Source organism: Esox lucius, chromosome 13 (genome assembly GCF_011004845.1).
Source record: "Esox lucius isolate fEsoLuc1 chromosome 13, fEsoLuc1.pri, whole genome shotgun sequence".
NCBI lineage: Eukaryota > Metazoa > Chordata > Actinopteri > Esociformes > Esocidae > Esox > Esox lucius.
In genome coordinates, this window is record NC_047581.1 from 32,238,553 (window position 1) to 32,260,351 (window position 21,799).

Genomic DNA, 21,799 nt, shown 5'->3' on the forward strand with positions numbered 1-21,799 from the left:
ATGTTCTCTAAAAGTAAGAGACAAGAAGGGGCAAGATCATCTCTATGGAAACGGAAGGTGTTTAGATGTGTTTCGTTTATTCAATCGATAACAGGTAATTCTGTTACTGCACTTGGCCGGACGCCCGGGCGTTGTGTGTTTTGTGGCTGTTTCTCTAGCTGAGAGGCTGACACGAGACGGAGTGCTGAAATAGCCTCACTGAGTGCTCAAATAGCCGCGTCTGCCCCCGTGCTCGTGCTCCACCTCCACTGTATTGGTTTACCTGGCAAGACAGCCTCTCTACAGCTATTTGATATACGGCACTGACACAAGACGCACACATTAATATGGTTGGCCTAAAGCGGTCGAAGTCATCCTGGAAATAATTCACAATTGGGTTTAACTTCCGACAAGGCGTAGAAAGACTTCGATAACAGTCTAGAAGGGACTTTTGAAAACTTTTGGTTGTTTTTTGTTGCCCGTACTGGTATTCCCTGGGTTATTTCGGCGGTAGTTGTTTGGCGGGGCTTTCCACTCTGCCTAAACCGTGTCGTTACCAGGCATGGCTATGGACAGAGAGAGTCTGTGTTCTCTTTTTGACGCTTGTGATGCGGATAATTCTGGAAAAATTGAAAAAGACGAGTTCATCAAAATCTGCTCAGAGCTCAATGTCCCACCGTCAGAGAGAGAACACATATTTTCTAAACTGGACATTGACCGAGACGGGACAATCGATCTAGCGGACTTCATTAGCGGCTTCCACGGGATCTCGGAGCAAGTGTTTGAAGGGGAAACCGATAGCGATACTTGGGAAGTTTCATCTCAGGCCTGGGAAGATTTCCAAACCCGGCTTGGCGACCATGCCAAGTTCATACCCAGGTCAAGTATGGACATTATAAGCAATTTGTACAGCCTTAATAATACCGTAGGCGTTAGGGTTGCCTGGGCATTATAAACTACATAAAGCATAAACAGAGGGTTTCTGTAATTTGGATTAATAATATTGTTCTATGTATATATACTCCCAGTATTGTATACACCCAATATTTCTGGCTACATCTGTAGTGTTTTTTTCAACCTGTTCAACTATTCCGGCTTCCAAACTTTTTCCGCTCTGTTGGCCAGATGTGATTATCAGCTCAACCTTAGTGTGTGTAGGCGCGCGCTTGTGTACACATACACGCGTGTATGTGTATCAATAGTCATAAAGTTGGTTCTGTTTGGTTTTCCAAACAATGTCAGTAATATTGTCTGATAGCTGTATCAGTTGCTGGCTCTGCTGTGGTCAGATTACGTGAAAATAATTTTCTATGTTAGGATTGGTGTTGAAAAACAGAAGCACATGCAGAAAAGTACCTTTTACTTCATGTGGTGACAGAACTTTGAAGTTGTCCGGCTGTTTTTGCTTTTCAAAAACAGACCCGGGCTCTTGTTAAGGTCAACAGCCTCATGGACCAAGTCTCAGGATATTTTAGCCCAAAACCTGGTTGTCACTAACAGAAGGCTGATGTTTGGCTACTAATGGATTGAATTGTATTGAATTGTTTAATTGTAAGAGTTTCCGTGTTGTTATTTGGGAAGTTTGATGAAAGCAGGTCCCAATAGTTATGACTACAATCTGTTTCTGCGTTTTTAATTCCTTAATCCAATTGTATTTGTTTAAAATAACCATGATTAACATTCTAGGCACACAATATATCTCATTATTTGAACTAATTATCTGTATACAGTCTGTTTTTGCTAATCTTTACCCAAAATCATCAATGTGTGTCTTACTCCGGGAAGTTTGTCTCTAGTATATCAGGTATCTTACTGCTCCAATAGAAATAGAAATGCTTGCCGCCAAATGAGCCCTGAGAGCAAGGAACCATTGCAGTTAGTACCCCCTGACAGATTATGAAATGAAAAGAGGGAGCGAGGGAGAGAGACAATTAGAGAGACCCCCTGGACATGGGACTGAGACGCTTGTGGACACGCTACAGCGGGTGGGCATGCATTGACACAGTGATTTCATGTGCCCAGTGCATCCTTGAAGGATCAACTTTACTTCATTCCCTGCTCTTAATTCCCTCATCCACACAGGATGAGCCCTCATCCACCCAGGATAAGCCCTCATCCACCCAGGATTTAGGTCCAGCAAAACCGGTCACCATGCTGTTGCCTCCCCCAGGATTTCATTTTTGTCAGTTAAAGATACGACTTAAAGATTAGGCTCACGATTTTTGGCCACTGGATGTAAAAAGTGGCAAGAAGGGTCCCCGAAAACGATGTCATGTATGCGCCGATTTGTGCCCTATGTCACCTAACCCTATGTCACCTAACCCTATGTCACTTAACCCTATGTAATTTCATGGCTAATTGATGTATCTAAGTGATTCTATTCATATATTATGTAAACATTAAAAACATATTACCCATCCAGACCAAAACAGGACGCTTAAAACTATATATTTTGTTAGTTGCAAAGGTCTTGGTGAGTGAAGGAAGATGTTATCTCTTTAAGACCTTGGTCATGTGACCTGTGGCATTTACTACTGACGTTATGTGTCTTCGTGGAGTTGTTGACTGTAGGACAGTGTGTCTATATGCTTAGAGCTTATAATCTGGTCAAAAACACACACCCACACATACCTTTACCCATCTGAACCAGTTAGACCACAGCCCTGAAATAGTTATTTTTTGTATCGGGCAGGTAAAAAAACGACCCAATTAATAATAATTAGTTTAATAATTATTGTTAAAATCGGGGTAAGAATTTTTTAAACCTTCATTAAAAGGTTTATGTGCATTCCTAAATGTTGTTATATCGATGAACAGGTTTATTTTTTAAACCCCTGGCTGTTTAATCTACTTAAGTTTAAAAATAGCCTGGATACATGGAACGTTGCCCACAATGACTAAACTTAGAAACGACAACACATTTTATACAAAGTCTCTCTCTTTAAGAGCACCGAAGGTTTTGGACCTGATGTAATATAATGGCAAAATGAAGCACTTACACCATGTCTAGTATTTGGTATTATATCGTAGTCTGTGAACCACTGACCCCTCCAGACACTGGCTATCTTGTTTGTTTCAGGTATCTTTGCATTATTTGTCACATCTTCATCAAATTTATAGACACTTAAACCTGGAGATTGACTTGGCCAGTGAGGAACTTCTCTGATTCTGGTCCAGTTTCTGATGCTCACGTGTTCATTGTAGGTGCTTTCGGCAGTGGCAGGGGTCAGTATCAGCATCTATCAGTACCAGCATTAACATTTTCAGCTATTTGAGCTACTGTTAAATTGGACCACATGGGCCAGCTTCACTTTTGATAGATACTGACCACTGCAGACCAGGAACAACCCACAAGGCCTGCAGTTTTGGAGATGCTCTGACCCAGTCATCTAGCCATCACAATTTGGGCCTTGTCAAAGTTGCACAGATCCTTACGCTTGACCATTTTTCCTGCTTCTAACGCATCAACTTTGAGGACAGAATGTTCACTTGCTGTCTAATATATCTGTCTGCCTGTGTATATGTCTGTCTGTGTATATGTCTGCCTGTGTATATGTCTGCCTGTGTATATGTCTGTGTATATGTCTGTCTGTGTATCTGTCTGCCTGTGTATATGTCTGTGTATCTGTCTGCCTGTGTATATGTCTGCCTGTGTATATGTGTGTGTATCTGTCTGCCTGTGTATATGTCTGCCTGTGTATATGTCTGTGTATCTGTCTGCCTGTGTATCTGTCTGCCTGTGTATATGTCTGTCTGTGTATATGTCTGTGTATCTTGTCTGCCAGTGTATATGTCTGCCTGTGTATATGTCTGTCTGTGTATATGTCTGTCTGTGTATCTTGTCTGCCTGTGTATATGTCTGTCTGTGTGTCTGTCTGTGTATATGTCTGTCTGTGTATATGTCTGTCTTTGAATCTGTCTGCCTGTGTATCTGTCTGCCTGTGTATCTGTCTGTCTGTGTGTATGTCTGTCTGTGTATCTGTCTGCCTGTGTATCTGTCTGCCTGTGTATCTGTCTGCCTGTGTATCTGTCTGCCTGTGTATATGTCTGCCTGTGTATCTGTCTGCCTGTGTATCTGTCTGCCTGTGTATCTGTCCGCCTGTGTGTATGTCTACCTGTGTATATGTCTGCCTGTGTGTATGTCTGCCTGTGTATATGTCTGTGTGTATGTCTGTCTGTGTATGTCTGTCTGACTGCGTGTTTGTGTATATGTCTGTCTAACTGCGTGTTTGTGTGTATGTCTGTCTGACTGCGTGTCTGTGTTGTGTCTGTCTGACTGCGTGTCTGTGTTGTGTCTGTCTGACTGCGTGCCTGTGTTGTGTCTGTCTGACTGCGTGTCTGTGTTGTGTCTGTAGAAGGGAGCAGGCTGCCACGCTGTACCAGAACATCCATTTGACGGAGCCCAGGATGGTTTCTCAGTATGAAAGAGTCATCATGAGCTTCACCAGTGAGATCAAACAGCACAACGCTGAGATAGAGAACCTGGCCCTGGCTGTGAAACGGTATGCAAGCACACACACACACACACACACACACACATTTCTTTCCATTAAAGGAAACCACCCTTCTTATAACCCCGACCGTAACCACTAAAGCCAGATTCTAACACTATTAACCTAACTAAGCCTAAACCTTACCCGAAAACTAAAAGGAACCCCAATTCTATCACTATGTCAACATTGACAAGGCCACTGAGCCTCACCTATATCTAATGCTGTTATGTTCCGTTTCAGAGCCCAGGACAAGGCCGCCATGCAGCTCAGTGAGATGGAAGAAGAGATGGAAACACGGATCCGTGCAGCTGAGAACAAAACACGCCAACAGGTCTCACACACGCCGGCAAACACACACACCGACACACACACACACACACACACCGACAGGCGCACGTGCACGATGGTGGCTTTCAAAACTAAGGTAGCAGGTGTGAGATGTGCCATGGGGGGGAAACAGTTACGGTGAAGCCGTTGTATCCCTGGAAACAGGATGTTTCCGTGGTGAGGAGCTCGTGTTCCTCCACTGTTTGGATTGACTGATAAGAGGGGTGGAACTCCTCTCTCCACTCACATCAAATAGAGTAACAGACTTGGGATCAGATTACTCAGAGGACCCTCAGCTGGAGTCATTTCGGGAGGTTGCGATCGATCACATTTTATTGTCATTTCTCAATCTTCATCCGGTTGATAATTAGTCCTGAGGGCAGAGAGCTAGGCGGTCTGGTGAGGCGCTTCCCCTGGTCTATAGGTACAGAGAATAAAATAGTCTATGGCATTGGTTTTTCCAAATTTCTAAACCTGTCTATACCACCAGTGCACATGTCCCACCGTGGCATTTGTTGCAATCTGTCCCGCTGCTCTTTCAGCAGAAACTCTCTCCTACATCCTACACCATCCTGTCTAATATATAATTAAAAAGGATTGAAAATATAACAACATATAAAAGAATGAAATAATGTACTCTGATGTAAATGTATTGTACCACACCCTCTTCTCGTCTAAAAGTTATTTCACCATCCGGTCAAACAGAGATATTCCTGGAATCTCCATCCACATACGTACTGTACCTGAGCACTCTGTTTCCTGGAATCCGGACATTATCTCTAATCGCGTCTGGGGGGAAAAAAAGTTGCATCTCCCATTTTCTGTATGTGCATATTATATAAGTGAGCTGCGTCACATGTTTGTTGTGCAGCTGCTGTTTGCTTTTTTATCGCAGAAAGACACTCACACCTATACTCCTCTGACTGGACTCACTTTCTCGCCCTACACACACGGGCACGCACGCACGCACACACGCACGCACGCACACACACAGAGGAGGAAGCATCTGGAAGTCTGTTACAGCCTGTTACAGTCTGTCAGTAGGAGAAAGGACACTTTAATTGGTAATTTATTTATTTTCTGTAAAATGAATGGCTTCCTGTATACCCGACCCCAAGACATTAGTCTCATGGGCTTAAACCATCACGTTCCAGCTACTACTACACGGTTTGTAAAATAAGCCGTTCTGAACAACCGGTATAGGTACCGTGATAATGTGATATTACCTGCAGATAACTGTGTTTCCTGAATCCCCTTGTTTTAGATATTTCCCAGAAGAGCTCATGTCACTGGATAAACTTTGCCCCACCCCATACCCAGGGTGCGAAAATAGAACACCTCTTCCTCTAATCAGGGGAACATAGAGATGTGATAGAACTGGACTACAAACACACACACGTGTCATTCTTAAATAGCACACTCTAATCAGTGGAACGCAGAGAAGCTATATAATTGAAGCACAAACACACACAAACCTACAGTGGCCGTGTTTGGATAGTTGTTGTGGTTTTTGGAAGTATGCCTCTGTATGTTGGCAGTATAAGTGAACAGTAATTATTAAATTCACCTAGTTGTCAATCGAATACAAGGTCCAATCGAAATGTGACTTGTTTTTAACCCAACCCCTCCCAACTGGGATCCTGAGTTGCTCCTGAGTTGCTCAGGGACAGAACAACATGTTTTGTTTTATTTTTAATTAGCTGTGGGTTTTGATCTGACAGCCTCTTGGTCACTGGTCAGATGCTCTGACTGCCCCTGATGGGCGTCAGCCTCTGTTGCCGTGTCTTCTGTCTTTGCGGAAGCCTACCCTGGTGTGTGTTACTAAACTGTTGTTCCACTGTGTTGTCATCAGGAGGCCAAGCGGGCCGAGGCTGCTCTGAGCGAACTGAAGAGACACTATGAGTCGGAGGTGTGTGAGTTGCAGCACAAGATCCAGAAGATGAAGTTGGTGAGTTTGGAGTTGTACCTGATTTACTGTTGTAGAAATCTAATGTCAGAATACTACCACTGACAGCCATTTTATAACTTTATAGGAAAATAGATAAGATGGGAAGTTAACCAGAAAGTTTGCTACAGAGTTGGATGTTTTTGGATAACCCACAAAATAGTTAACCTTTTCAAAATATGTTTTTGTAAGCAAAATAATACAGATGTTAATAGGATTTCAAATAAAAATTAAGCATAAATAAAATGGAAAATAATGTTTTCTAACAAATGTATGTGTTCAAAATATGTATACAAATATTTTTCGCATTTTAAAGTGTATGTACACTAAAATGCATCCCAAAAATATAGCATACATTTATTTTATCATTGGGTACCATTAAAATGCAATAGGATATTATTGAAAAAAAATACAAAAAACTGTCACACACATTTTTTATTCAAAAAGTGAAAAAAAATGTTTTAAATTATTAACAAGAACGTAAAGAAGAATTGATGATGGATTCTGTGCTTCAAGACATTGAAGACGTTGATATAATGTGTATTCCGTCATCAGATTGAAGAACAGTACAACAACATCAACATGAAAGATGAGTCCTCAACACTGAAGAGGAAGATCAACGAGATGACTCTGGTGAGATGGGTCTCCCAGGTAGTCCAGGGAAACCTTCTTTTTGTATAACAAATGTTTTCACAACCCCACATGTTAAAAAAGAAATGTCATAAATTGTCCATATTTACTTTTTCATTTATTTTATTTTTGCTATGAAAATCTGTCAGTCTGACGGTATTGTTTGACAGAATATAAATCCAGTATGGTTAGAAGTGTCTGAAATGCGTTCAGAAAAGTATGGGGACGATAATCAGAGAACAGTTTTGTATGAACTTCTAGGGAGAAACAATTGTGATTTGGTTCTCTGTTCCATTAGCCTCGCAAAGCAAGCTTCAGAAGGCTTATGTCTGTGAGTCTAGTGTTTCTGTGTGTCTAGTGTTTCTGTGTGTCTAGTGTTTCTGTGAGTCTTGCAGAGCTTGTGGGCAATGTAAAGGATAACAGAAACCACATTCAAAGAAAAACATCCACTGACACGACTTTGAAAAGTTTAAAAGGACTGTTGTCTTTCTGTAGGCAATGTATAAAGAGATGAATCTGTTTTTTGAACTAGTTGCTCTTTTCTTATGACAACGGGTCACAAATTCTACTGCTTTGATGAAACATTGCAGTGTTTCACTTTACCGATGTGGGAGTTTATCAACGTTGTTTTTTGTGGGTCTGTATGGCCTTTAATTTGGTCATACATTTAGCAGGAGGTTTACCAAACACAGCTCCATTTCCACCTAAATTTGTGGCCAGTATGAACTCACTGTAGTTAATCTTCTCTTGAGTTCAATGGCCAGATCGGTTTATGGCAGCCCTTCTCTTGTCTTTACATAATCTGCCTGATTTTGGGTCAGTTTCAGTAGTCAGGTATTTTGCGACTGTGTTCAGGGCAAGGTAGCATTCTCTGTTTGTCTCTCCTTAGGAGAACCAGCGGTTAAAGCAGGAGCTGATGCAGTCTCACACCAACATAGCCTTCCTGCAGAGTGAACTGGACTCTTTGAAGAGCGACCTGACGGACCACAGCATCAACTTAGAGCGGTGAGAGATGTGCAAACACAACACACCGACACAGAAAGGCACTCATCTCTGTCGACCAGCCACCCAACCAGTCAGCCGGCCAGGTAATCAGTTTGTCAGCGAGGATAGAGGCCCCAGGTCAGAGTGTCTGCATGCCTGGCTGCTCCTTCCCCAGGGTGGCAATATGTTTGCAAGGCCTGTAACAGGATATCCTGGTGTGACCTCACTCACACAGACTCTCACAATGTGGTTACTTGGCAACCAGGCTGCGGCTATAGGTTTCACACAGGGCCTCTGATCCCATTCAAACAAAGTCCATATTCTCAACGTGCTGATTCTTCAAGAATATTGAAGTGACTTCTGTTTTATTGGATGATACCAGTGGTTTTTGCGGGTTCATGTTTGTGATTTTGTTTTGTTAATACACCGTAATTTTTTTGGGGTTTAGTTTTTTGTCTTTTTTAAATTAATTTGAGGTTATATTATCAGCTTTTCTTTGAGGTTATTTGTGTAAATAAAGATTTTGGAGCAGCAGGAAGTGTAATGGTAAAACGTGAATGACAGGTTGTCAGGTCAAATCCCCCAGCCGGCACGGAGAATATAAATCAGTCATTAATGACAATGATAGAACGCGGATTGCATGAGCCCTATTTTATTCAATGTTCATATGTTACCGTTAGCCCAGTCATAATAATGCAGATTACACCCAAATTTACATAGCTCTCTCATCTAATCACCATGGTCCCATAGACTCATTATGCCAGTAACTTAAATAAATCATTTATTGGATGTACAAAAACTGTCTGCAACTAAATCAAGATAAAACTGAAATAATTATCTTTGGTGCCAAAGCCAAGAGACTTATAGTCAGTAATTACCTTGACACACTGTTGCTTAAGACTAAAGCCAAGTTAACCATTTTGGGGTAATTATGGATTCTAATCTGAATTTCAGTAGCCACGTACAATTAATAACAAAATCTGCCTATTATCCTTTGTTTTCTTCTACCTTTTATTAATCTTTTAATCATCTTTTAGCAATCTTAAATATGATTTTTATTGACATGCTTTTATGATAAATTCATTTCTATTATTTCTATTATTCCTATAATTTCCTAATGTGAAGCACTTTGAAATGCCCTGTGTATGAAATGTGTTCTTAAAAATAAACTTGCCTTGCCTTACAAGGTGCAAAAACATTAGTTATCTTCATAAACAGGGCGGGCTGATTTCAGTACCTTAAGGAGCCTGTGGAGTTCTGGAAAAATAGACAGACGACACAAAGTTAAATACGTAACGAAGTGATGGCAAGAAGAAGGTGTAGAGAAGCAAAAAGGTCAAATCATCTGTGAAATAATTTTGAAAGGGATTTTTAAGATGCTCACATTGTTTTATGATGCAACAGCTGAGATCAGCTGCATAATGGATTCTGAGGTATACAGAAACATCTTGTGTACTAAAGTACACCCAAATGCCTCCAATCTCATTGGACAATGCTCTATTGTACAGCAGGATAATGTCCCCAAACATTCTAGTATAGACACTAGGGTGTTTCATATTCCAAACCTTTGGGCAAAAAAATCTGTTCTGTGTATTGAGATTCTGTGTATGTGTTTTGAGAGTTCATTTTGTGTTTATTGATTTGTTGTATGTGATGTCAGAGTGGCCACCTGTGTCCCTGTGTATGTGTTTCAAAAGTGTATGTAATATAAATGTTTGAGTGACTGTGTTCTTTCTTGCAGGGACGAGGCAATGATGAGAGGGTTTTCTGAGGAGAGGGAAAACCTGGAGCGACAGATAAAGGTTTTACTGTGAGTTTGACACACAAATGTCAGAACTGACCAAACACGGGGCTTTCATTACATTCAATCTGTAACGCTGTCCAATCACAGTTTTCACCTGACACCCCTGCAGCAGCAGTACTGACTAATTAGAGTGCTTGTCGGACATAGAAACAGAAATGCTAACATATTAGCAGGAACCCTTCAAGAGATAGTGGAATGATGGGGTTTTCCAACTCTGGAACTATTTGTTTGCTTTTGGGATCAGGTGTCAAACCGGTTCCACAGAGGGCTGTGGAGTGTCTGAAGGTTTTACATTGGGAACAAAAGCACCAGAACATCTGTGAAAAGTGGATTTAGCGAGGGCCTGCAGTCTTTTCTACTGCCTTTAATTGATGTAAATACTTAACAGAGTGGTGCTCAAGCTACATCGCTGACTCACCTCCCAGCCCTGACGGAAGAAATCTCTTTTGTTTGTTCCTCATTTTAACCTGACACATTGGTTTGTGCACATCGACTCCACAATGATGGATGTTTTCCTCCTTCCGTTCATATGACACCTCTTTCCATAAATTTGCCATCTCATGCCAATTGGAGGCAACAGCTGAAATCAAAAGGCCTGATGAGACCTTGCTTTTGTTTCGTTGTTCAGTTGGTATTGAACTACATGGCCTGTCGTAATGCATTTTAATGAGACCACTGTAATTTGGTTTCCCTCCTCTCATCTGTAGGACGGCTAACAGGAAGCTCCATGACAGTAATGACGGGCTGCGCAGCTCCCTGGAGAACACCCACAGTAAGAGCAACAAGGTGAGATCAAACACCTGCAACGCCATGGTAACAGCACTAGCAGATGCTCTCTTTCTTCATTCAGGTGCTTTATTGGAGTGAATGGATGGTTGCCACCATTGTAGAAACAAACATTTAAGCAGCAGTAATTATGCAATGCAAAAACAGAAAGAAAAACAACCAACCCAAGTGCATGGACCCAGGTGCATGGACCCAGGTGCATGGACACAGTGAACCAGATAGTTGGGATGAGCGTTGTAACAGTAATGTTTTGGTGGTATTTCAGCGTTGTAACAGTGATGTTTTGGTGGTATTTCAGTGTTGTAACAGTAATGTTTTGGTGGTATTTCAGTGTTGTAACAGTGATGTTTTGGTGGTATTTCAGTGTTGTAACAGTAATGTTTTGGTGGTATTTCAGTGTTGTAACAGTGATGTTTTGGTGGTATTTCAGTGTTGTAACAGTGATGTTTTGGTGGTATTTCAGCGTTGTAACAGTGATGATTTGGTGGTATTTCAGTGTTTTAACAATGATGTTTTGGTGTTATTTCAGCATTTTAACAGTGATGTTTTGGTGGTATTTCAGCATTGTAACAGTGATGTTTTGGTGCTATTTCAGTGTTGTAACAGTGATGTTTTGGTGGTATTTCAGCATTGTAACAGTGATGTTTTGGTGGTATTTCTGCGGAGTAACAATGATGATTTGGTGGTATTTCAGTGTTTTAACAGTGACGTTTTGGTGTTATTTCAGCATTTTAACAGTGATGTTTTGGTGGTATTTCAGCGTTGTAACAGTAATGTTTTGGAGCTATTTCAGTGTTGTAACAGTGATGTTTTGGTGGTATTTCAGCATTGTAACAGTGATGTTTTGGTGGTATTTCTGCGGAGTAACAGTGATGATTTGGTGGTATTTCACTGTTTTAACAGTGATGTTTTGGTGTTATTTCAACATTTTAACAGTGATGTTTTGGTGGTATTTCAGCGTTGCAACAGTGCTTCCCCAGTCAGCTCCCTCAGCAGAAGAAAGAGCATCTGCTACTCAACTCCATACTTCGAAAGGTAAGACGGACAGCAGCAAGGTTTCTTAACATGTTTTTATTTATTTTTTTGTCAGGACACCTGGAAGAGTAGCTGCTGCTTTTGCAGGAGCAAATGGAGATTTAAAAAGATGTGTGTTTGCACACCAAAATGCTTGGAGCTAGGTTAGCGGTACAACACAGTGCATGTTTTAGCAGGTGGTTAGACCTAGCTTAGCGGTACAGCACAGTGCATGTTTTAGCAGATTGTAGAAGCTAGCTTAGCAGTACTGCTTAGTGTATGTTCTATCAGGTTGTCGGAGCTAGCTTAGTGGTACAGCGCAGTGCATGTTTTACCAGGCTTTCGAAGATAGCGTAGCGGTACAGAGCAGTGCATGTTTTAGCAGGTGCTTAGCGCTAGCTTAGCGGTAGAGCAAAGTAAAAAAAATTTGATGTTGGAAGTAGCTTAGCAGTGGACAGGAAAGGCTTTCCTTTCTAGTAGAACGTGTAGATGTTGTGGCTGACTGAGTGGGGTCTCTGCGTTTGTCTATCTGTTCCTTCCCAGGTTCTACCAGGCCGGTGCGGATGAGGATGGCGATCCACTGAGGGCCCTGTGTGGTGTTGGTGGCTCTCTGCATCGTCGGAGGGCCAGCCTTGACACCCTAGCCCTGGCCCTGTGTGACCCGGCTATGCAGGGCAGCTTTGAGGTAGACAGCCTGCCCGAGAGCTGCCTAGACAGTGGCATGTCCACGTTGCGTGGCTCCCACAATGGATACGACTCTGAGCAGGAGGTTAAAGGGCATGAGGACGAGGAGGAGGAGGAGGAACAAAAGGCGGCCATGAACACTGACTGCCTGGTGGGAGACAACACTGGCAATGACATAAGACACACGCTCACACGTTAATAGGCAGGCATTATGTACACTGAACAAAATTATAAACTCAACTTTTGTTTTTGCCCCCATTTATCATGAGCTGAACTCGAAGGTCTAAGACTTTCTCTATGTACAAAAAAGGCCTATTTCTCTCAAATATTGTTCACAACTCTGTCTAAATCTGTGTTTGTTAGCACTTCTCCTATGCCGAGATAATCCATCCACCTCACAGGTGTGGCATATCAAGATCACCTCATGTTGCTGCATGATAATGCACGGCCCCATGTTGCAAGGATCTGTAATTCCTGGAAGCTAAAAACATCCCAGTTCTTGCATGGCTAGTATACTCACTGGACATGTCACCCATTGAGCATGTTTGGGATGCTCTGGATCGGCGTATACGACAGCGTGTTCCAGGTCCTGCCAATATCCAGCAACTTTGCACAGCCATTGAAGAGGAGTGGACCAACATTCAACAGGCCACAATCAACAACCTGATCAACTCTATGCGAAGGAGATGTCACACCAGATACTGACTGGTTTTCGGACCCCCCTCGGACCCCCCAATACAGTTAAACTGCACATTTTAGAGTGGCCTTTTATTGTGGCCAGCCTAAGGCACACCTGTGCAATAATCCTGCTGTCTAATCAGCATTTTGATATGCCACACCTGTGAGGTGGATGGATTATCTTGGCAAAGGAGAAGTTCTCACTAACACAGATTTAGACAGATTTGTGAACAATATTTGAAAGAAATAGGCCTTTTTTTGTACATAGAGAAAGTCTTAGATCTTTTAGTTTAGCTCATGATAAATGAGGGCAAAAACAAAGGTGTTGCGTTTATAATTTTGTTCAGTGTAGATACAGTGGATATAAAAAGTCTACACACCCCTGTAAAAATGCCAGGTTCTTGTGATGTAAAAGAATGAGACGAAGATAAATCATTTTTTCCACCTTTAATGTGACCTATAATGTGAACAATTCAATTGAAAAACAAAGGGGGAAAAATAAAAAACTCACAATAACCTGGTTGCATAAGTGTGCATACCCTTAAATTAATACTTTGTTGAAGCACCTTTTGATTTTATTACAGCACACTTTTTGGGTAGGATTCTGTTAGCATGGCACATCTTGATGCTCTTCTTTGTAAAAGCGCTCCAAATCTGTCAGATTGCGAGGACATCTCCTATGCACAGCCCTCTTCAGATCACCCCACAGATGTTCAATTGAATTCAGGTCTGGGCTCTGGCTGGGCCATTCCAAAACTTTAATCTTCTTATGCTGAAGCCATGCTTTTGTGGATTTGGATGTGTGCTTTGGGTCTTTGTTGTGCTGAACGGTTAACTTCCTCTTCATCTTCAGCTTTCTAATGGACGCCTGAAGGTTTTGTGCCAAAATTGCCTGGTATTTGGAACTGTTCATAATTCCCTCCACCCTGACTAAGTCCCCAGTTCCAGCTGAAGAAAAACTGCCCCAAAGCATGATGCTGCCACCACCATGCTTCACTGTGGGTATGGTGTTCTTTGGGTGATGTGCAGTGTTGTTTTTGTGCCAAACATACCTTTTGGAATTATGGCCAAAAAGTTCAACCTTGGTTTCATCAGACCATAACACATTTTCCCACGTGCTTTTGGGGGACTTGATGTTTGTTTTTGCAAACTTCAGCCGGGCTTGGATGTTTTTCTTTGTAAGAAAAGGCTTCCGTTTTGCCACCCTACCCCATACCCCATTCATATGAAGAATACGGGAGATTGTTGTCACATGTAGCACACAGTCAGTACTTGCCAGAAATTCCTGCAGTTCCTTTAATATTGCTGTAGGGCTCTTGGAAGCCTCCCTGACTAGTTTTCTTCTGGTCTTTTCATCAATTTTGGAGGGATGTCCAGCTCTTGGTAATGTCTCTGTTGTGCCATATTTTCTCCACTTGATGATGACTGTCTTCACTGTGTTCCATGGTATATCTAATGCTTTGGAAATTATTTTGTACTCTTCTCCTGACTGATATCTTTCAGCAATGAGATTCCTCTAATGCGTTGGAAGCTCTCTGCGGACCATGGCTTTTGCTCTGAGATACAACTAAGAAAATGTCAGGAAAATCCTACAAGAACCGCTGAACTTTATTTGTGATTAATCAGAGTCAATTTAAATGATGGCAGATGTGTAATGACTTCTATTTAACATGAGTTTGAATGTTAAGGTTTTTATTTTTCATTTTCCCCCCTCTGAGATTTCAGTTTATTTTTCAATTGAATTGTTCACTTTATAGGTTACATCAAAAGTGGAAAACGTTCTGACATGATTTACCTTTGTCGCATTCTTATACATCATGAAAACCTGGCATTTTAACAGGGGTGTGTAGACTTTTTATATCCACTGTACGGTATATGTACACAAACACTGACAATGACACACACACACAGAAATTCATTATTAACACGTCTAATACCAACCACATGCTTTGGGCCTGATAACTGTACTTGTGTAGTGATGTTTATGGGCTAGTGTTGTTGTGTCAGGGTGCAGAGATGCGGGATGAGATGGGATCAGACAGTGGTTCGGTCCAGGACTGGAAACCCTCCGAACCGGTCAGCCAACCCAGCTCCACGCGGAAAGCCCTCTCCGCCATCACCACAGAGGTACAGAACTGGTGGAAGGGCTGTTCAGGGAGGACAGGGAAGAGATGAGATGTGGATAGATTTTGACTTCATGTCGGTGTTGGGGACAGCAGGTTGCCTAGCGATTAAGAACGTTTTGATTGTGACAGAAAGGCTGCTGGATCGAATCCCAGAGCAGATGAGGTCAAAAATATGCCCTTGAGCAAGGCGTTTTTAGTCTTGCTAATTGCTCTGGGTTTGTGGTAAATGAGGTCTCTCAGAGGTCCCTCAGTGGGATGTGAAAAAACACATTTCTAAATTCTCGCACACATGTAATACATGTGAAATGGAACAAAAATACTCTCCTAATTTATATATTGATTATTGTGATTTATCTGCAGTGATAAAGTCGAGGTATGTTCTATCGGTCTCTGTATAGGTTAAGGAGGAGTCAGCTGACCTGAGCAGTGTGACGTCAGAAAAGGCCTATCGGGTGGTGTTGGCAGGAGACGCAGCAGTGGGCAAGTCCAGCTTCCTGCTACGCCTGTGCAAAAACGAGTTCCGTGGGACAACCAGCGCCACACTGGGTGAGATTCTCAGCGCAGCCTGTTACAGATGTTGTGTCTTAACTTGATAAAACACAGGGCAAAGAGGTGCTTCCCCCTCCCACAACCACCTGCTGCAGAGTGTGAGACAGTGTGAGATTTCATTTGGAGAAAACAGTTGTTTTGGGATGTGTTTGGCCATATGAATAGGATAATCATGAAAAGGCTGTTGCCACTTCTTTGTTTAACATTTCCTGTTCCCTCTGGATTGTTTTCTGGTTCTGAGAAACTGCGTCAAATTAAGATATGCCATCTGTAGCTTTCACCTGCCCACATTATCAACACTCTATATCATTCTATGCACACATTCCCTACTGAATTCCCTACTGACCTTCTCGGTCTCAGGGACATATTCGAACAACTGACCCAACACAGAATGGTTTGACCTGGTAAAGACCACATTATCCTACCCAATACAGAACAACTTGACCTGGTAAATACCACATTATCCTACCCGATACAGAATGACTTGGCCTGGTTAAGACCACATTACACAAACTACACATTACAACACAACATTACACAACTCTGCCTGGTAAAGACCACATTACCCTACCCAACATGACACGACTCTGCCTGGTAAAGACCACATTACCCTACCCAGGCTGGTGAGGAGCACATGATTTTCCCCATTTGTGTCTGTCAGTGGGATGTTTGGATCAGTGACTATCGACCTGCGTTCCTCCTCAGGGGTGGACTTTCAGATGAAGACCCTGGTGGTGGACGGAGAACTCACTGTACTACAACTATGGGACACGGCAGGCCAAGAGAGGTGTGTGTGGGCGGGGGGGGGCGGGGGGGTGGTATTTGTTGCTATTACAGTACATCTTATCTACTTCAAGTGTGTCTTCTAGTAAGCTTATCCATTTCATCTGATGTCTTGTATGTAGTCATGCTTTGTTGACCTTAAACCGTGTGTGTGTGTGTGTCAGATTCCGGAGCATTGCTAAGTCCTACTTCAGACGGGCAGATGGCGTCCTCCTGCTCTATGACGTGACCTGTGAAAAGAGCTTCCTCAACGTGCGAGAGTGGGTGGACCTGATCCAGGTAGCGTTTACTGACTCTATCGATGCATTAGATGATTTTATGCTTTCATTTATGCAACACGTTGCCAGGTGCTCATGTTGCTTAACATGGTGGAATTCAAACTGACCTCATCTCAACTAGGTGATCGGCCATCTTGGAGTGAATACAATAGATATACAAAGCATTAAAACATACAATAGATGTACAATCCAGTAAAACATTCAATAGTGGTTTTGGAATGCTAAGGGGTTTGATGAAAAAAATGTATTGTCATCGAAGTAATAGCCACACATGGGTCCAGTTTTGAGGACCCTGATTTAAACCTACACCTGGACAAAAAAAAAATCAAACTTTATGGTGATTCTCCATTGCGCTTGATCTTAGTCCTGGACTAGGCTTAGTCTGTGTCTGCCAAACCAGCCGTGATGTCTAGGCTAATTTAAAGAATGACAAGTAGCACACAACCTCTCTAAACACTGCACATGTTCTCTCTCTGTTTTTCCCTTGTTCCTACATGCAGCCTGTATGGAAGTGTGTTCTGTTACATAGTCCTTTTGAACATTCTGGAATAGATGTCCGGTCGGTAAAATCCTGCATTTGAAACTGTGAATGTGTTGAGTGGCCTGATTGAGTGCTGTGCATTAGTACACACTCGCGCGTTGGACAGAATCGTTTGGGGTGTCGAGAGTTTGGCGTTTGACATTTCATCGTCCTGGTAGATCTTCAGTTAGTGTTTCAAACAATTGATAAAAAACAGTATTGTGTGTGTGTGTGTGTGTGTGTGTAGATGTTGTGTGTAGTTGCAGTGTGTCGTTGGTGTGCGTCACGTGTTACAGTACGAAGCTGTGTGATCCGTGATGACGATATGTGTCGGTTACACTTAATTTTGAGAGTCCCCGTTTTCTACTGTAGATGTTCCACACGGTTAGTTTATTGAAAGTTTGTAGATAGTTTTACAGTCTGTTGACAAGCAGCTGCTTGCTGTGTGTCCTGTCTGTCCATGTCTGTCCAGGATGTGTCCCAGGAGCACATTCCCATCATGCTGGTGGGAAATAAGTGTGACCTGAGACAGGAGGCTCTGCAGAACGGGACCTCCTGCATCCCCACCAGTTACGGAGAGAAGCTGTCCATGGTGAGGAGCATCCTGTCTCTCTTCACCGAGTCCACAAGTCGCTGTTATGGCCGGAACTACGAATGTTTTCTGAAATGTCTCTTCTTTAAGTTTTTTGTTAACCTAACCTTAACCGTGACCACACTGTTCAAGATTAAGCATAACTCAGACCTTATATAATGACCAAAAAGCACATATTTGGTTTTATTCATTTTTACAATATAGTCAATTTGGACTTTTTGGTTGTGGATTCCTTGGAAATCCCAAACTCAATTTGACTTAAGATAAAAGGCAGAAAGTCAGGCAACCTCCTAACCCGGGTCACATACACCTTTGGGTCATTTATCTGTACCCGTAGCGACTTACAATCACTTTAATCGCCCCGAGAAAATTGGACCGGCGGTTTTGCTTAGGCACGTCAACTAAATGTCACGCCTCCTCTGTTGTTGTTGTTTCCTGTCAGTCGTATAGCGCCCTCTTCTGTGAGACCAGCGCCAAGGACGGATCTAATGTCATAGAAGCTGTGCTGCACCTAGCCAGGTGAGGGAGAGGAGCCCCTCGTCATCCTCTCTGTTTTATCTCTGCTTAGTGTACGGGAACGTTTTGATGGGGATGTTTTCCCAAGGGTTCTCACGGAACCTACATCTAGATTAGTGGTTCCCAACCAGGGGTATTAAAACCCTCTGGGAGCACTTGGTCCTTACATGAGGTGTGCTAGAGAAGACTCACAACACCATAGATTCACTGGTAAAATGCTCATGAGGGTGTGCCCTGGGAAGAGCATAAATTATATTGGTATTTTAGGAACCCAAAAGGTTGGGGAACATCTGATTTAGTACAACCTGTGAAGCTTTGCTGCCCTCTAGTGTCCAGTGCCAACCCTTTTATTTCTTACTCATACTTCTCTTTTTCCTATTTTTCTCTCTCCGTCTCTATATCTGCCTGTCAGAAAGGTGACCAAGCAGGCCCATATAGGTAAGAACAAGGAGACTGTGACGAACCTCCACAAAGGTCCCAACAAGAAGATGTCTGGTGCCACCTGCTGCGCATGAAGAATGAGTCAAACAGGAAGCCCACTGGGGTAACCAGGCAACAGAAGACCACACAGCTAGAAAACAGTGTTCTACAGCGGACCAGGAAAACCATGCCACTTCTGGAATGCCACAGCAGTGGAACAGCAGGTCCGCTGGTTCTCTTATGACATCAACAGCCCTTGTTATAATGCTACAAAAGCACTCATGTTGAGTTGTTTCTAAGACTGTTAGTGTTTTCGTGTTATGCATGTGTTTTTGTGCCTAAGTGTTGACTGCTTCTGTTTTAACTCGGTATGATGAAGCACTCTCTGAATGGTCCCCAAGAACCAAACATTCCTGTTAACAGGCAAAATAGAAAGACAGTGCCTGTGACTTCCACATTTGGATGTTAACAAAGAGACATGCCATCTTGAAGGGTAGCAGATAGCCTAGCAGTCAAGGTTTCTGACAAATTTTCTTTTTAAAAGGCTTCGATATTGTATCACAGAGCCGAAAAGGAAAAAAAACATAATGTTTTGCCTTTAAGCAAGACAATTTACTTCACTTATTTACAGATCCTGGGAGCATGGGCTGTGACCCCACACTCTCAGGGTCATCAGAGAGAGTGGGATTGAAACTCACACTAATATAGTACATAATATTACACTCTGGGAAAAAAAGGTTATGTCAGAGGTATGTAACATAATGTTCCAAACAATGGGAACCGTTTTCTTCAACAAGAGGGAAACGGTCTCTGCTGATAATTATTTTTTTATTAGTATATTACATTATTTTAAATCTTTCTTCTAATATTCCCAATTAGGGATGACACTTTCAGTCGGGTTTGAGATGATGTGCTAGCCTCTTGAGTATGCACAGCCTTGAGTTTCGAGAGACAACTGACCACAAGAAGTGGCTTTTCTCAAGAGTTGCTGGGTGGTCACCTTCCCTAAGTACATCAGTTCACCCATAACAATCTAAGCATGAAACAACTGTTGATTTAATCAAGTCAGCCTCACTATGCAAGTAAGCCTTTGCATTTTCTGTTGGACACTCACTGATGTCCGAAGGCCCCTGCCTCTGTTTGGACTGGCTACACTCGCAGAGAGACACATACAGTGTACATGTGTTGGGTAGAGGCCACAGAGGTCCAAGCAGAGTTGAGGAATGGTTTTTATACGGAAGATGGAAGATGCCGGTTTACCACTGAAGTGGCCGGTGTAGATGAAGGACCTACAGTTAATTTAACATCGACAGATCTCATTGTGGTTCTGTGAAATTAGAGTGAGAGATGGGAAAGCAAGAAGCCTGGCAGTTTAGGCACTAGTAACCTAATATTGGCTAGATTGAATCCTAGAAGCCAAGGTGAAAAATGTGTTGTTCTGGCCTTGAGCAAGACACTTACCACTTACTGCTCCAGTAAGTCATTCTGGATTAAAGGGTCTGTTAAATCAGTGTTTCCAAGCACTGCCCCTAAAGTAGCTACAACAGCGCACATTTATGTTGTAAACAAAACATAACTGATTCCACTTACTGATTACCTGCTAATCAGTTGACAGGTTGAATCAAGTGTGCTTCTGTGTTGAGTACTGGATTACCAAAGGTAGAAACCACTGTGCTTAAAGAAGTATCTAAAGGCGCCCAGGTACATTGTCTGAAACACCCAGGAACAGTTTCTGAAACTGGACATGGAGGGAATGTTCAGATGATGTCAATTTAGCAAACTGTATGACTGATTTCTGATTGGAGGAGCCAAGAGCAATGTGTAGGGTGTGTGTGTATGTGTGTGTGTGTGTGTGTGTGTGTGTGTATAGGTAGGCACATTTTATGTCTGTGTATATTTGGTAATCAAAATAGTTACTATTAATATATGTTTTATGTAGTTTTAGAGTTGGCCCATTGGGCCCATTATAAAAGGACCCCTCCCCGGTCTCTGATGATGCCATTGTGAGCCCACACCGGTCCATTTGCCTGACTGAGCCTTTAGTATAGTCATGCTCAAAAGGGATTTATAAAAATAAAATGCATAAACAAAAACCTTGTCAGATTGCTTCCTTTTTCCAGGCAACCAGCTGAGGCCTAGGTGGTTTGTCTTTGAAATAATATGCAACGCTCTCACACAAACTGAATGTCCACAAAATCGCTGAGGGGGAGACTATTCCACCAAGTTTGATTGCAAAGGACACTCGAGTCACCCATATTCCCTTACTGTTTACTAGCGGGCTTAGAGCTGTCTTGATAACTGCAGCATATGCCAGCGTTTATCCAGCCGGTTGGTGTCATGAGGGCTGGCACAGAGCCCAGCGCCGCCTCCCATCTGCTAACATTGTCATGGGCTTGATGAGGCGAACCTAGTCATTTGTCAAACAACAGGGGTGGGGGCAGGCAGGGGGGATAATTAAATATTCGCAAATGTGTAGCAGGAAAGGTTAATGCTCGGAATGGACTCATTAATTCGACGTGGGCGGAACTGCGGCATGTCGTAAGCCGACATCGACAAGGTCTTTCCCATTTACGCCCCGCGAGCTGATTCCCGCTACGTCGTCGTCTGTGAATGGTTTTGACCCTTGCCCGGTGCTCCTTCAGATGACTTTATGAGATGCCGGTAATAACAATATAACGACCGCTGCGTCCA

General features: G+C 42.6%; 1 protein-coding gene across 3 annotated transcripts; it reads left to right on the forward strand.

Annotated features, from left to right (window-relative positions):
• The first annotated feature begins 187 nt into the window (after window positions 1-187).
• On the forward strand, window positions 188-21,182 carry rasef (RAS and EF-hand domain containing). Of its 3 annotated transcripts, none has more exons than XM_029124829.2 (17): window positions 194-858; window positions 4,335-4,481; window positions 4,713-4,803; window positions 6,652-6,747; window positions 7,300-7,395; window positions 8,264-8,379; window positions 10,100-10,168; window positions 10,870-10,948; window positions 11,907-11,983; window positions 12,506-12,797; window positions 15,332-15,451; window positions 15,849-15,996; window positions 16,705-16,786; window positions 16,947-17,061; window positions 18,053-18,172; window positions 18,615-18,691; window positions 19,101-21,182. In XM_029124829.2, the coding sequence occupies exons 1-17, from the start codon at window positions 542-544 to the stop codon at window positions 19,201-19,203; spliced, it is 2,145 nt and encodes a 714-aa protein (XP_028980662.2). In that variant the 5' UTR covers window positions 194-541; the 3' UTR covers window positions 19,204-21,182. The 3 variants fall into 3 exon arrangements, with proteins under 3 accessions (XP_028980664.2, XP_028980662.2, XP_028980663.2); XM_029124830.2 differs by having other exon boundaries at window positions 195-858; window positions 7,300-7,377; XM_029124831.2 differs by lacking the exons at window positions 18,615-18,691; window positions 19,101-21,182 and having other exon boundaries at window positions 188-858; window positions 17,561-18,166.
• Window positions 21,183-21,799: the final 617 nt, after the last annotated feature.

Coding starts and splice junctions, on each gene's coding strand:
- rasef (XM_029124829.2), top strand. CDS start 542: ATGGCTATGGACAGAGAGAGTCTGTGTTCTCTTTTTGACGCTTGTGAT. Junction 10,169..10,869: donor CGACAGATAAAGGTTTTACT/GTGAGTTTGACA, acceptor TCTCATCTGTAG/GACGGCTAACAGGAAGCTCC. Junction 16,787..16,946: donor GACACGGCAGGCCAAGAGAG/GTGTGTGTGGGC, acceptor TGTGTGTGTCAG/ATTCCGGAGCATTGCTAAGT.